We start from the raw sequence: 13,711 nt of genomic DNA on the forward strand, positions 1-13,711 counted from the left end.
TGAAACATGATCTGGATAAGTTACAGGTATAAGATATGAAACATGATCTGGATAAGTTACAGGTATAAGATATGAAACATGATCTGGATAAGTTACAGGTATAAGATATGAAACATGATCTGGATAAGTTACAGGTATAAGATATGAAACATGATCTGGATAAGTTACAGGTATAAGATATGAAACATGATCTGGATAAGTTACAGGTATAAGATATGAAACATGATCTGGATAAGTTACAGGTATAGTTATCTGTTGATAGTTAAAAAATTCAGACTTTCCCACAGTCTACACATTTTGATGTAAAAAAAAATTGATAAGGTATTACTATCATTTAGGTTTTCAAAATATTTTAAGTTGTAAATACATGATCAATTATCTATAGATCTTTACATTGATAATTTGAATAGAAACAACATAGCCTTTTCCACAAGTAATAAGGCCTGGCCAGGTGAGGTCTGTACATATGTGCTGCAATTTGATCAGTATGCACTTGCAACAAGTTTTTTGTGCTGAATGATGTGATAGAACTCACAGAACTTCCTGAAAAAAGATACTGTAAAAGGAGTAAGTATACTTAAATAATACTTATAAAACTATTTTTGAATGTTTTTACACAGTTTGAACGTCTAGAGGCTGTGAATCAACTCCAGAAAGAACGGGAAATGGTGACACGTATAAAGTCAGAACGTGACCAGATAAACGAGGAACTGCGTAAGATGAAATCACAGGAATTACAGACAGGTAGTGACCGTGAGGCAGAGAGATTGGCCAGTAAGAAATCTGTCAGAGATGCTGATAGACAGAAGGAGGAATACAGGATGAAATTGGTATGTTCTTATTATTTATGACATATTGTAACAGTATTGTAAATTTTGAATGCATTTACAGCATGACTTGATATACTTATAAGAACAAATTCAATATTGTTGTCTTGAACCTTTTGAAAATAATGTATTAAGTCAATGTTAAGTTACCCTGACCCTTACTTGTTAACCTGTTCCATCATTCCATGTGTATATAAAATTTCCCTTTGTTTAATGTGTTGAAATGTTTACTAGAAGCATGGTTGTTTTGGAAAAAAATTTCTATTTGATGCTTACTAGATGATTTTATTTCTGTAAAAATTGCATGTAGAGTTGTATTATTATTGTCATGTATCTATAATTTGGTAGTCACCATTGTTTTGAAATTGATATAAAAATAGTTACCTTAGTGCATGTTTTCTTTTTTAAAAACTTGAGAAAAGAACGTAATTGGGATTCCTTTTACATATAGACCATTCTCAGAAAGAGTTATTTAAAATCAACTTGTGTTGTTTGAATTTCATGACTGATTCCCAGGTTGTGCTTTTACTATTTACCATGATATAATGCACAAAAGTACCACTGCAATATTCTTCCTGCAAAGAAATCTACAATTCAGTATATGACTTTGAAAAAGTTAATGTTACTCTGTCCCTTAACCTGAACTTGTCCAGTTTCCAATATTGGATCTGAGTCTTACTATTTTTGGACACATCAAGATGAAAAATATACATATAATCAGCATACTGTTTAGTTCAGACTGCACGGAGGTGCAGGTTGGCCTGGCTCTGTACTGGTGGCAAGCACAAATCTCTTTCTGTACCAGCAGAATTAAGGTTAAAACAAATGATAAGAATAGACCCTGGTAAAATGATAAGTGAGCATGCTAAGCCTACCCTTTGTATTTTGTTGTGTCTGTTATTCATACTGTCAGTTGTAACCCTATACACTAACATGTCAATATAACTAATTTCTTAGCATGAGCAGGAGTTGGAGACTCAACGTCTCTCACAGAAAATCACCGGCATGCAAGAACAGTTGGCAGAGAGCCAAGAAAATGAATTAAAGGCAATAAGAGAATTGGAGCAATTAAAAATAGAAACTATGCATCCTGAAGAACAGATGGTATGTTATGATAAATGCAATAACATTGTGTATCCATGGTTTTCAGTGATAGAAATGATTTGGGAGTTTTATTTGATATATTTTCAATATGGAAAAAACAAAATGTTGATGTCTCATTGCAATGATAACACCAAATATGTGTATTTAGAGAAATTTGCAATGATATTTCCAAGTTTCTTTCTCATATCAGTAGTTAACATTTATACTGCAAGTCGCCTGTATTTAGAGATTTTTTTTTTCAGTCATATTTTTCTTGTGTATCATTATAAAAGATCCAAATATTTCAACTTTGGTTGTTCCAAAAAAAAAAAAAGTTATAAAGCTTTAATTGTTAAAATGATTATTTTTGTCTGTTCTTGCAGCTCAACAAAACTACACACAGGTTTGTCTCGTTTCTATACCATATAGGTTTGAAAGACTCTACGCCAAAGTTTTATATTAAAGTTGTTGATAATCTATTTGTCTGCTCTTGCAGGTATCAGTTCAGACGTCCCCTAGACCGGACTTCACCGATGGTATGTCACAAGAGTTTGGAAGTGGGCGTGGTGAAAATTGGCATGTATACAGGTCGCAGCTGGAGAGTATGTGTCAGAGTTTACATTACCTTATCCTTAGATGTAGAGAACAACTCAACAAAACTACACACAGGTTTGTCTCGTTTCTATGATATATAGATTTGAAGGGCTCTTTGCGAAAGTTGTATGTTAAAATCACTAATCTAGACCCTCTTATCTCACTCACAGAATGTATGATATCCAATATTGATTATATTTCTTTTTGCCACATTAAGTTAAATTTTGTGCAAAAGACAAGTTTGTTGGCTTGTAGTCAGTTACCACTCACCACTGCAAAAGCTGTGTGAATAGCTTACAGAAAATAGACCTTTCTTAATATTACATTAACCACTTCCAGTGTCACATGAAATCTTTCTTTGTTAATGAAACCATTAACACATGACTTAATTATTGGTTTAACATGAATTCATTTAAGTTATTCTTATTATATATCTAATTTGAAGTGAATAATAGTAAAACTCCTTTTTACCGAATAGGACACTTTAGCATGTTTTATAGACTTTTCTTAAGAAATACAATGTACCATATTTACCTTGTAGCGGCATTAGACAGGCTGATTTGTCAGACTATGATGCACTCCAGAAGTCTTTACGTGACCTTTTATCGGAGGTCAAACAGCTGCAGGAAATGGAAGGTGAATATATGACTCATCCCTCGGGCAGTGTGAATGAGAGAATCCTCCGACAAAACGAGGAACTGACAAACTTTGTTGCTAGGATCAGTGAGGAGAAGACAGAGTTACGTAACACACTAGGAACATTGGAGGAGGAGATATGGAGATATAGACAGATGGACTCTAAATATCAGGTATATAATTCATGTTTGAATGTTTCTACCGGGGACCAAGTTGTGAGAATGATATACAAAAATAAGGCATTTAACATCACATTACCACCAATGTTTCATATACAATACAGTCTTTAACGTAAAAGATTCAACTTAAAAGATAGGGCATGTAAAAAAAATGATTATAAAGCCCATATTATTTTCTCCAGATAAATTACAGTACAAAGTAATTTGGTCCAAAAAATAATCTGTTATTGTAGACAATGTAAATCTTCATCATCAGATAATAAAACCATTGTACTTATGTTATAGGAGATGCAGAGATCTTCTAGTGGTGTAGATCATCAACTTATAGCTGAAAGATCCGACTGGGCCAAAGAAAAACTTTCCCTACAGATGGCGCTAAACTCTGCAGAAAGGGAAATTGATCTGTTGCAGACGGACTTGCGTGTGGAACGTGAAAGACGAGTGGCGGCCGGTATCACGGAGACAAAAGACAATGATAAGATTAAGATTCAAAGACTTTACGGAAAATATTTACGAGCTGAAAGTTTCAGAAAAGCACTGATATATCAAAAGAAGTACTTGCTTATCTTACTGGGTGGTTTCCAAGATACTGAGGAAACAACATTGGCACTGTTGTCACGTATGGGAGCAATGGATTCTAATAGACCAAATGGTTGCAGAAGACATACCAAACCATTGACAACTTTTAGAGGTGCCGTCAGGGTCGTAATTGCTATACAAAGGTAAATCAGCTTGTAAATTATGTCAGAAAACTTTATTACTAAAGCATTACTTTCAGTGATTTTGTTAAAGAAAGCAAGCGTAATATAAAACCCTCATTAGTGATTTAAATCACCTAGACGAGAATATTTCTAAACTTTTATTGAAAATTGATACAAATGTGTTAAAGTTTTAAGGAATTTACTTAGGAAGATACATGTACACACTAAACTATTACTTTATTTTATTATCTGAATTGTTGATTATTTGTTAGGATGAAGTTTTTGGTAAAGAAATGGAGGCGTGCAACAAGGGTTGGTTCAGAAGTTGTTGGAGGTACTGTAGATCAGAATAACGGTAGGTTACTATGGTGATATTGTTGTAGTTGTTGTTGGAGAATGCTTTGCTTGCCTATGGCCGAATCAAGTCTGACTGCCATCAATAAAGCCTAGCTAGGCTCTACAATGCTTTATGCTTACTTTTAACATTTTTTTATGGCAACTTCTAAATCATAAGATCGTTAAAAATTCAAAATAATGCCCTTTGTATAAATGGTAAAATGATTATAGTTGAAGAATATCTATTGTAGTTAACAACTTTAATAACAGATGGCAATATCATCATTGCAGCTGTCATATATGATTGCAGATATAAGAATAGTTGCTGAAAACTGCATAAATATAATAGTAACATTAAAAAAAATTTGATTAAAGATTAATTTTGGCATTTTAAAATCTTGTATCAAAGAAGCTGTATCCGGAAATCAATAAATGTTAGTTTTTCAAAGCTAATCTCCTAGTACAAACATTTTTACTGTTATAGCTTCATGGTGCACTACCAATTACAATACATGTAGATAAGTCATTCTGATGCGATATACAAAGTTGTAAATGTAAAATGAAATTTTTTGTACCACCAGATTAGTTGGAAAAACCCAACATATTCTTTATTCCTGTGTTATTCTATTGTTGATTAAAACTTTTTTTAACGTTTAATGATAACCAGTGTTGTATGTTTTAAAGGGTATGTACCACATTCCAATGGATATTCCCCGGCAAGATCATCACCACGTGTTTCAGCTATTCCAGTGAGATCAGCGTCATCATCGCCTGCACGTGCCATGTCATATCGCCATCAATCACCGTCACGTGCCACAGAACACGCCGTGTTTCTCAGTCCAAGGTTTGACATGGACTCTGTTTCATCGTCATCACACACGTCTCCTAGAGTCACCACACTAAGTCATGTTCCATATACCCCACCCACCAAGGATTACAGTAGTACAACAAAGTATTCCTCACCTTCATCTGGTGCTAGAAGGTATGACAAATTTATCTCTTATATCATATCATATCATTGTGAAATAATTTGTCCAACATGCAGTCATGTATAGTCTTCTGTGATTTTGGAACATCTATACCACCTATCAATAATGATATATACATTTTGTTTTTTTGTTATATAATAAACAATCATTTGCTTTCAAAATTTCATTTAGTTTGTGTATTTATTCTTGTAATTGTACGCTGATAAAGATATTTCATGATTTGCTATATATATCTCAATATTTTTCCTGCAGAAAAATCCTGACCTCAACAAGTATTCCAGCACCGAGATCTGGTCGTGTAAGATTCACTTCGGACGAGCCAAAAAATGGTGAACTTGGGGATAGTGAGGATTATATTCATAGATTAGAAAACTTGCAGACTAGGCTAGGAACTTTGCAGAGTGGTAGGTTAATGTTTGAACCCTTAACCTACTGCAATCTAAATTATTGAGCTTGTGCCACCGGTACCGACCCAGGCCAGCCTGCATGTTGGTACAGTCTGACCAGGCTCTATCCTGGTGGTAGCTAAATTTTTGGCATTTTGATATCGATATCCCTTAAACTTTGAATGAAATGTTTCTCAAATAAAAAACATGGCAAATCCATTATACAAAGTCAGCAGATTATTGCTTTAAGCCTAGCTTGTGTATTTATATCTTTAAAAGGCACTTTTGTTTTCTGATACAAAAACAAACAAAAAATGAAAAATTATTGGTCAGTTCTTACATAAAAAAAAATTCATTATGTATTTGTTTTGTTTTTTGTGTCTGATTTTTTTGTGATTTTTCTAGAAGTTTTCTCTTCTATTTTAATGCTTTACAAAATGAAAAAATCTCCTTTGTCACAAATTGATAAATATTAAGTATTGTATTTCTTGACTGATATTTTTTTGTTTCTTGGTTCAGTAAGAGTGTTTTGTTTCTATGTTTTTTTCTGAAATATGAAACATTATATTCTTGCTTTTTTGTGGAAATGAACTTTTTATTATCTATATAATTTTCTTTTTTCATTGTTGCCATTAGATTTCTCTTTCTACAAAATTAATATTTTTTTGTTGTCTTGTTTTTTTTGTGTACCAAATAAAGCTTTTTTTTTGGCATTGAAAAGTTCAACAATTTACAATAATTATATGACTAAATACAGGTATATTTAGTTTTATCTAGAGCTAAATGTTATGTACATGAGATTAAGTAAGTATTGCCAATTTCAGGTAGAAAACTGCTAAATGTTTCATTTTGAGTAAGCCGCTAGTCTTATTTGATCATGTGGGTATAGAGTTAGATATTAACAGAGGTTTTGTAAATTAATTCCATCTCTGATTCCTGAGGAAGCCCATCTTATTAACTCTGTAGGGATAGTAGGGCTATAAAGTTTAGAGTTAAAGTTGTTCGTAACTGTACAAATTTTTCCTGTGACAGTTTGGTTCATTGGTAAATACTTGCTGTCAAATTATTTAGTACTATGAAGAATGAACCCAAGTTCAAATATTGTATGAATACCCTCAGTCTAAAAAGAAGTGCAAATAATATAACCTAAGACTCACATAATAATGGGAATTCCCTCAGCTTAAGACTCAAGTAATATGTGAATACCCTCAGAGTGAGGCTCAAATAATATTGAATACCCTCCGTCTAAGGCTCAAATAATGTGAATACCCTCAGAGTGAGGCTCAAATAATGTGAATACCCTCAGTCTGAGGCTCAAGTAATGTGTGAATACCCTTGGTTTGAGACTCAAATATTAACCGATAACATTGAACCTTAAGCACATTATATTAATTAAATCTCGCATTCACAGTATTAGTCTTAAGTGTAAATTGAATATTCTCAGTAAAGGCTTCAGGAAAATGACAATTATAAACTAGGGCTTAACACAGGAGTACAAACTAACAAAGGTAAAATAGATTGAGGAATTAGTGTAGACCTAATACTGCAGACCAAAACTAAATAGTTTATCTAATGTGTGATCTGGAAATAGCATGTGTCAATAATAAGCATGGTGTTTTGTTTGATTGCAGAATACCATAATCTATAATATGTTAAAAATTTCCAACTGTTTTAGCTACTCAAATTATTAATGATATTCTTAGCAAATAATTCTTATATAAAAGAACTGTCATTTTATAAAATATATTTTTTTGGTTGCTTTAACAAAGAAATCTTACAAGAAAATTTCAGTGTTGGGATTTTTGCTGTTGTTCTGAATGTATGTAATAACTTTTAAACGAAAATGAAGAGGTTTTTTTAAAAGGTGCTTGTAGGATAAGCAACAAGGATGTTAAAAAAAGAAAAAGATAGCTTTTGCTTAAACTTATAGACATTTACAATTAGACCTTTATTACCAGTATATAAATGTTTATTGTTGAATAATTTTAGTTGTGTAGATCTTCATATAAACAACTAATGATATTAGAAAAGGCTTCAAGTAGTAGAATAAATATTTAACAAAGTTTGTGCTGTGAAATGTAACTTTGAATATATTTTATATCAATTTTTAATGTTAATTTTATTATATGTACCTGAAAATGTTCAGTTGAAGCATATAGTTGCTAGATTTGTTGTTTCACATACTGACATAGTACCTTCATATTTTGACCAATGTCATCATATTTGATGTTTGTACCTTCCATGAACCTCTACCCCATTGATGGGATTTTGAGTTTATTGGTTCATGATCAACTTCACCAAGGCTTAAGACCAATTTCCCTGCATTTCCTTATAAAAGCTTTGTAAAAGGCATAGATGATATAGATATGAGCCGCGTCACGACAAAACCAACATAATGGGTTTGTGACCAGTGTGGATCCAGACCAGCCTGCAGTCTGATTAGGATCCATGCTGTTCGCTTACAGACCCTATAACAAGTAGAGAAACTGATAGCAAACAGCATGGATCCTGATCAGACTGCGCGGATGCACAGGCTGGTCTGGATCCATGCTGGTCGCAAATGCACTATGTTGGTTTTGTCATGATGCAGCTCATATTAATGTTAAAAAGGCTTACATATTTTAACAGTTTGGTTTTTCGGTAATTTTCAGAATATAAATGGCTTGCTGGAGAGAGAAACTTTATTGTTAAGGAGATACTCATTTAAGGGTATTAAAAAAACAACAAGAAAGTCACTTTATCTTTTATATTCAAGCAGTTTGACCTTCTTTGCATCTATAGAGTTATACACCTGTATATCACATAGTGTACAAACTTGTGATTTTGTCACCATCTTGTCTTGTCATTCTTTCTTTTTTACCTTCTATTCTGATGTAATTTTTTTTTTTTTATACCCCCACCACAAAATGTGGGGGGGGGGGGCTATAATGGATTCGCTTTGTCGCGTCGGTCCGTCTGTCGGTCGGTCGGTCCGTCTCCATTTTCGTGTCCGCTCTATAACTCCTATACCAATTGAAGGATTTTCTTCAAACTTGGCTCAAATGTTCACCTCAACAAGGGGATGTGCAGAACCCATATTGCCCATGTGTCAGCTCAAGGTCAAGGTCACAATTGAAGGTCAAATATCAAACACCATCAAATATTACACAGTATGTTGTGTCCGCTCTGTAAGTCCTACACTACTTGACAGATTTTCTTCAAACTTGGCTCAAATGTTCACCTCAACAAGAGGATGTGCAGAACCCATGTCGCCCATGTGTCAGCTCAAGGTCAAGGTCACAATTGTAGGTCAAATATCAAACAATCTAATATTACACAGTATGTCATGTCCGCTCTGTAAGTCCTACACTACTTGAAAGATTTTCTTCAAACTTGGCTCAAATGTTCACCTCAACCAGGGGATGTGCAGAACCCATGTTGCCCATGTGTCAGCTCAAGGTCAAGGTCACAATTGTAGGTCAAATATCAAACAATTAAATATTACACAGTATGTCATGTCGGCTCTGTAAGTCCTACACTACTTGAAAGATTTTCTTCAAACTTGGCTCAAATGTTCACCTCAACAAGGGGATGTGCAGAACCCATGTTGCCCATGTACCAGCTCAAGGTCAAGGTCACAATTGAAGGTCAAATATCAAACGATCAAATATTACACAGTATGTTGTGTCCGCTATGTAAGTCCTACACTACTTGAAAGATTTTCTTCAAACTTGGCTCAAATATTCACCTCAACAAGGGGATGTGCAGAACCCATGTTGCCCATGTGTCAGCTCAAGGTCAAGGTCACAATTGAAGGTCAAATATCAAACAATCTAATATTACACAGTTTGTCATGTCCGCTCTGTAAGTCCTACATTAGTTGAAAGATTTTCTTCAATCTTGGCTCAAATGTTTATCTCAACAAGGGGATGTGCAGAACCCATGTTGCCCATGTGTCAGCTCAAGGTCAAGGTCACAATTGAAGGTCAAATATCAAACAATCTAATATTACACAGATTGTCATGTCCGCTCTGTAAGTCCTACACTAGTTGAAAGATTTTCTTCAATCTTGGCTCAAATGTTCATCTCAACAAGGGGATGTGCAGAACTTATGTCACTCTTTTGCTGGCTTAAGGTCAAGGTCACACTTGAAGGTCAAAAATTGACTAAGAAAATATTCTTAAATTTTAACATTTATTTGAATATTTTTAAATTTAGAAAAGGTATTGCTTGAAACTTAAAATATTTTTGAAGGGTCACAATTCCGATATGCTGTTTGTTTAAGTTTCATAACTCTGTATTGCATTTTAACAAAGTTATGCCCCTTTTTAAGTCTTCAAATTTACATACAATCAAATATTAGACAAAATGTTGTGTCCGCTCTATAAATCCAATACTAATGGAAGAATTTTCTTCAATCTTTACTCAAATTTTCACCTCAACAAGGTTATGTGCAGAATCCATGTCACCTTTGTGCCAGCTAAAGGTCAAGGTCACACTTGAAAGTCAAAAATTGACTTAGAAAATGTTCTTAAATTTTAACATGTACTTGAATAATTCTGAAACTAACGCAGGCATTTGCTTGAAACTTAAAAGATATATGAGGTGTGGCAAATAAGATATGCAGGTCAAGTTTCATTACTCTGTATTGAATTTAGACAAAGTTATGCCCCTTTTTAAGTCTTCAAATTTACGTACAACCAATACTAGACAATATATTGTGTCTACTCTATAAATTCTATACTAATGGAAGGATTTTCTTCAAACTTTACTCAAATGTTCAACCAAACTGTGTGATGTGCAAAACCAATCTTACCCTTGTGTCAGATTAAGGTCAAGGTCACACTTGAAGGTCAAAAATTGACTTATAAATAAAATGTTTAATACATTGGGAAAATGAAAGGTTATTTGTAACTGTTTCGAACATGATTTGATAATATATATTTATACTATTACCTGTACAGTTAGTCTTTTTTTCACCAGAGATAATTTCTTTTTATGTATTTGTGCCACATAAGTTATTCCCTTAACCACCTTTCCAAGTGGTCTTCTGTCAAGGACATTGGTGGGGGTATGAATCGCATTCAGCGATAGTTCTAGTTTAAAAGTAGATGGAAAATAAATCAAAGGCAGAAAAAGAGCTTTGTTTGCAATAATTATTCTTAATTAAAAAAATAAATGTTTTCTCAACAATTTCAGCTACTGTTGTTTGGCGAAACTTATTCATGTCACAGTTTTATAGGTATAGGGTGTTAATAGGTCCATTTACTAATGTTTTAATCTTAATGCACCTCTCTTTCTTCAACAAGACACAAATCTTACTTTCCCAACAGTTAATTTTCATCATTCACCATTTACATATAAATCATAATATTCCATGGTTTATCATTATAACATTTACATATAAAATAAAGAAAAACAGAATCCCTAAAAACACCCAAAATGACAGAAATGAAAATGTTACAGGCTCAATTTGATGGAGCCTGTTCATGGACAGTACTTGCAAGTTACCGTCCACGACCCCTAAATAGAATTATAACCCCATGGTTTATCGCTTATATATTTACATATAAATCATAGCATTCCCATGATTCATCAGAACATGGCTTTCTAATAAACCATTGTTTTTCCTTGATTTACATCATTTAATGTTTTCATGGTTCATCAGAACATAATTTGAGTGACTAAGATCTATTTTCCTATGGTTCAAGAGTATATTATTTGCATTGGACCAATTTCATTATTTGCATATGGCCATTTTCATGATTAATTGATACTTGGTGTAAGCGATTCTTTCCATGATTCATCAAAAATCATCAGTTACATATAGCTTATATTCATGGGTCATTATAACATCATTTACTTAAACATTTTTCCATTTTTGAACGTAATATCTTTCTGGTTTTTAAATTAACAAACTTCTCTCATGATGGCACTCTGAAATTTTTTTTCTTCACATCTTAAAGATTAAACTTGAATTGAAATAATATCAAGTATTTAAATTTTTATACAAGTCATGTATTTTGTTTAGTGACATTTAAATACATTAACAGAAAATAAAAACTTAAATAAAGTATAGTATTGTTGAGATTTTCCCAACTTATACATACAACTGAAGTTAATCGTGTTGATTCTCATTTCTTTATTAGGAACACAACTATAAATTTGTTTTTGATTTATAAAAAAAAAATCACAACATCGTGGTTTTATATGTCAATATAATAGTACAGAAATAATTTCTCTATTACAAGTTCCTGTATTAAATATGTTGTCTGATTTTTCAGGTAGAAAGTCCAGCTACAGACAAGCTTGGAGGTAGAGCTACACATGTGTTCAGCAAACCAATGGTGTGCCATCCTGTCACATGACCAGTGTGCCAAGTCAGGAGGACCAATCAGAAATGATCATGTGACTGTTGATCATGTGACTAATAGAAAAACTAAAAATAGACTGTGATATTTATAGAAGGAAAAATAGACACTTAATTTGATTGTGTTTAGGTGCACTTTGAGTGGTTAGAATGTTTTAGGCAACAGAAGGTGAAGGTTTCATATATACATGGATTGTATTATGACATTATTTTTAACAAATAGCTGACTTAGTTGTGTGCTTTTATAAATTGTCATTTATGATTATAAAAATGCAATTTTATCCAGTATTGTAGATTGATTTAGGGGGACCAGAAATATTTGTTGTTACTATGAAAGGAACAGAAACACTGCCAATGTAAACTTAGTGCCAGAGAATTCTTAATATGTTTTAAATTTGTACAGCTGTGTGACAATATTTTGTGCACAAAGTTTGTAATGTATTTTAAACAAGTAATTTTTTGCTACAACTATTTTAAAAAGTTTTTTTTTTGTAAATCTCATAGAATTGTAAATCTCAGTGTTTGGTTGTATATTATACAAGTTTGTTAGTAATGTCTCAGAATATCCGTCCAAATGTTTCAACATATGCAGCTATATGTTTTTATGATATGTTTTAGTGGTATGTGAAATTAGGCTGCGGCCTGATCTGGACATATATACACACATTAAGGCCTAAATGTTTAGGCCTATTATACAATACTGCTATCATTATAAATATATTATTGCATACTTACACATTATATAATGTATGATAATTTGTAATAATATGAATAGGGCATACTATATGTAAGTTATTACAAAATGTTCTAAATTTTGTTAAGAAAAGTTAAAATATTTGAAGATATTTTATGAAAATTTAGGCCTACCATTTCTTGCATTATTTGTTTTTCACCTTGTGACATTGTTAAAATACCATGATACATGTTACTGTATGATGAAAAAATATTTTGATTTTTTTTTAAATGGGTGTTAATATTGGCTATAACGTTCTGATTGCATAGATAGGTATAAAATGTAAACTTAACAGAAGCTATCTAGTCGCAGCAACTGTGATGTAGCCTAGATATTATTATAATAGAGGATCTGTGTACGTTGAAAGCTTATGACCTTATATTATAGTGGTCCACACTCCAAACCCACACAATTCTTTAGTTTTATAAAAACTGACCATATTTATAGTAACAGTAGTAAAATGAGTTTATTTTATCATCAAATAACTCTGATAGAATTGTTATACTTACTCATGCATTATAGATTTGTGTAAATGTACATAGATTTTATACAAAACAAAATTAATTTATTCTTGTATATAAATTGCACTCATGTATGTGAAAAATCATAGTGATTCAATGAAAATGATCATGAAAAAAAAAATTTGTTTGTCTTTATTTCTAAAGAAGATGTATCTGAGATTTTTAAGGTTGCTGGTTTCAAGTAACTTGGCTGTGGATTTGAATCTATCACCAGGGACTTAGAATTTTTTAGTTTACCTGTCCAGTTGGCATACAGAATGTTGGTGGTTCTACTCTGGTGTAGACTCATGCCCTGAAAAAATGCAGGAAGTGGCAACTTGGTGAACTGAAATATTATCATTATATCTGAAGTCAGCATAATTATGTTGATGTTGCTC

At 32.6% G+C, this 13,711-nt stretch overlaps 1 protein-coding gene across 1 annotated transcript in view; it reads left to right on the forward strand.

Moving 5' to 3' along the window:
• LOC132738074 (nuclear anchorage protein 1-like) overlaps positions 1 to 13,455 on the forward strand; it is a 163,264-nt gene extending 149,809 nt beyond the window's left edge. Inside the window, exons 64-73 of the mRNA XM_060725500.1 lie at positions 621 to 830; positions 1,785 to 1,931; positions 2,407 to 2,579; positions 3,046 to 3,313; positions 3,605 to 4,041; positions 4,293 to 4,375; positions 5,041 to 5,338; positions 5,598 to 5,749; positions 8,383 to 8,440; positions 11,995 to 13,455. Of these exons, the coding sequence (XP_060581483.1) occupies positions 621 to 830; positions 1,785 to 1,931; positions 2,407 to 2,579; positions 3,046 to 3,313; positions 3,605 to 4,041; positions 4,293 to 4,375; positions 5,041 to 5,338; positions 5,598 to 5,749; positions 8,383 to 8,438 (1,824 nt within the window). The 3' untranslated portion in view covers positions 8,439 to 8,440; positions 11,995 to 13,455. The remainder of the gene's footprint in view (positions 1 to 620; positions 831 to 1,784; positions 1,932 to 2,406; positions 2,580 to 3,045; positions 3,314 to 3,604; positions 4,042 to 4,292; positions 4,376 to 5,040; positions 5,339 to 5,597; positions 5,750 to 8,382; positions 8,441 to 11,994) is intronic.
• Positions 13,456 to 13,711: the final 256 nt, after the last annotated feature.

The sequence above is a fragment of the Ruditapes philippinarum genome, unplaced genomic scaffold (assembly GCF_026571515.1).
Source record: "Ruditapes philippinarum isolate M1 unplaced genomic scaffold, ASM2657151v2 ctg1914_1_1_1_1, whole genome shotgun sequence".
Taxonomy (NCBI): Eukaryota; Metazoa; Mollusca; class Bivalvia; order Venerida; family Veneridae; genus Ruditapes; species Ruditapes philippinarum.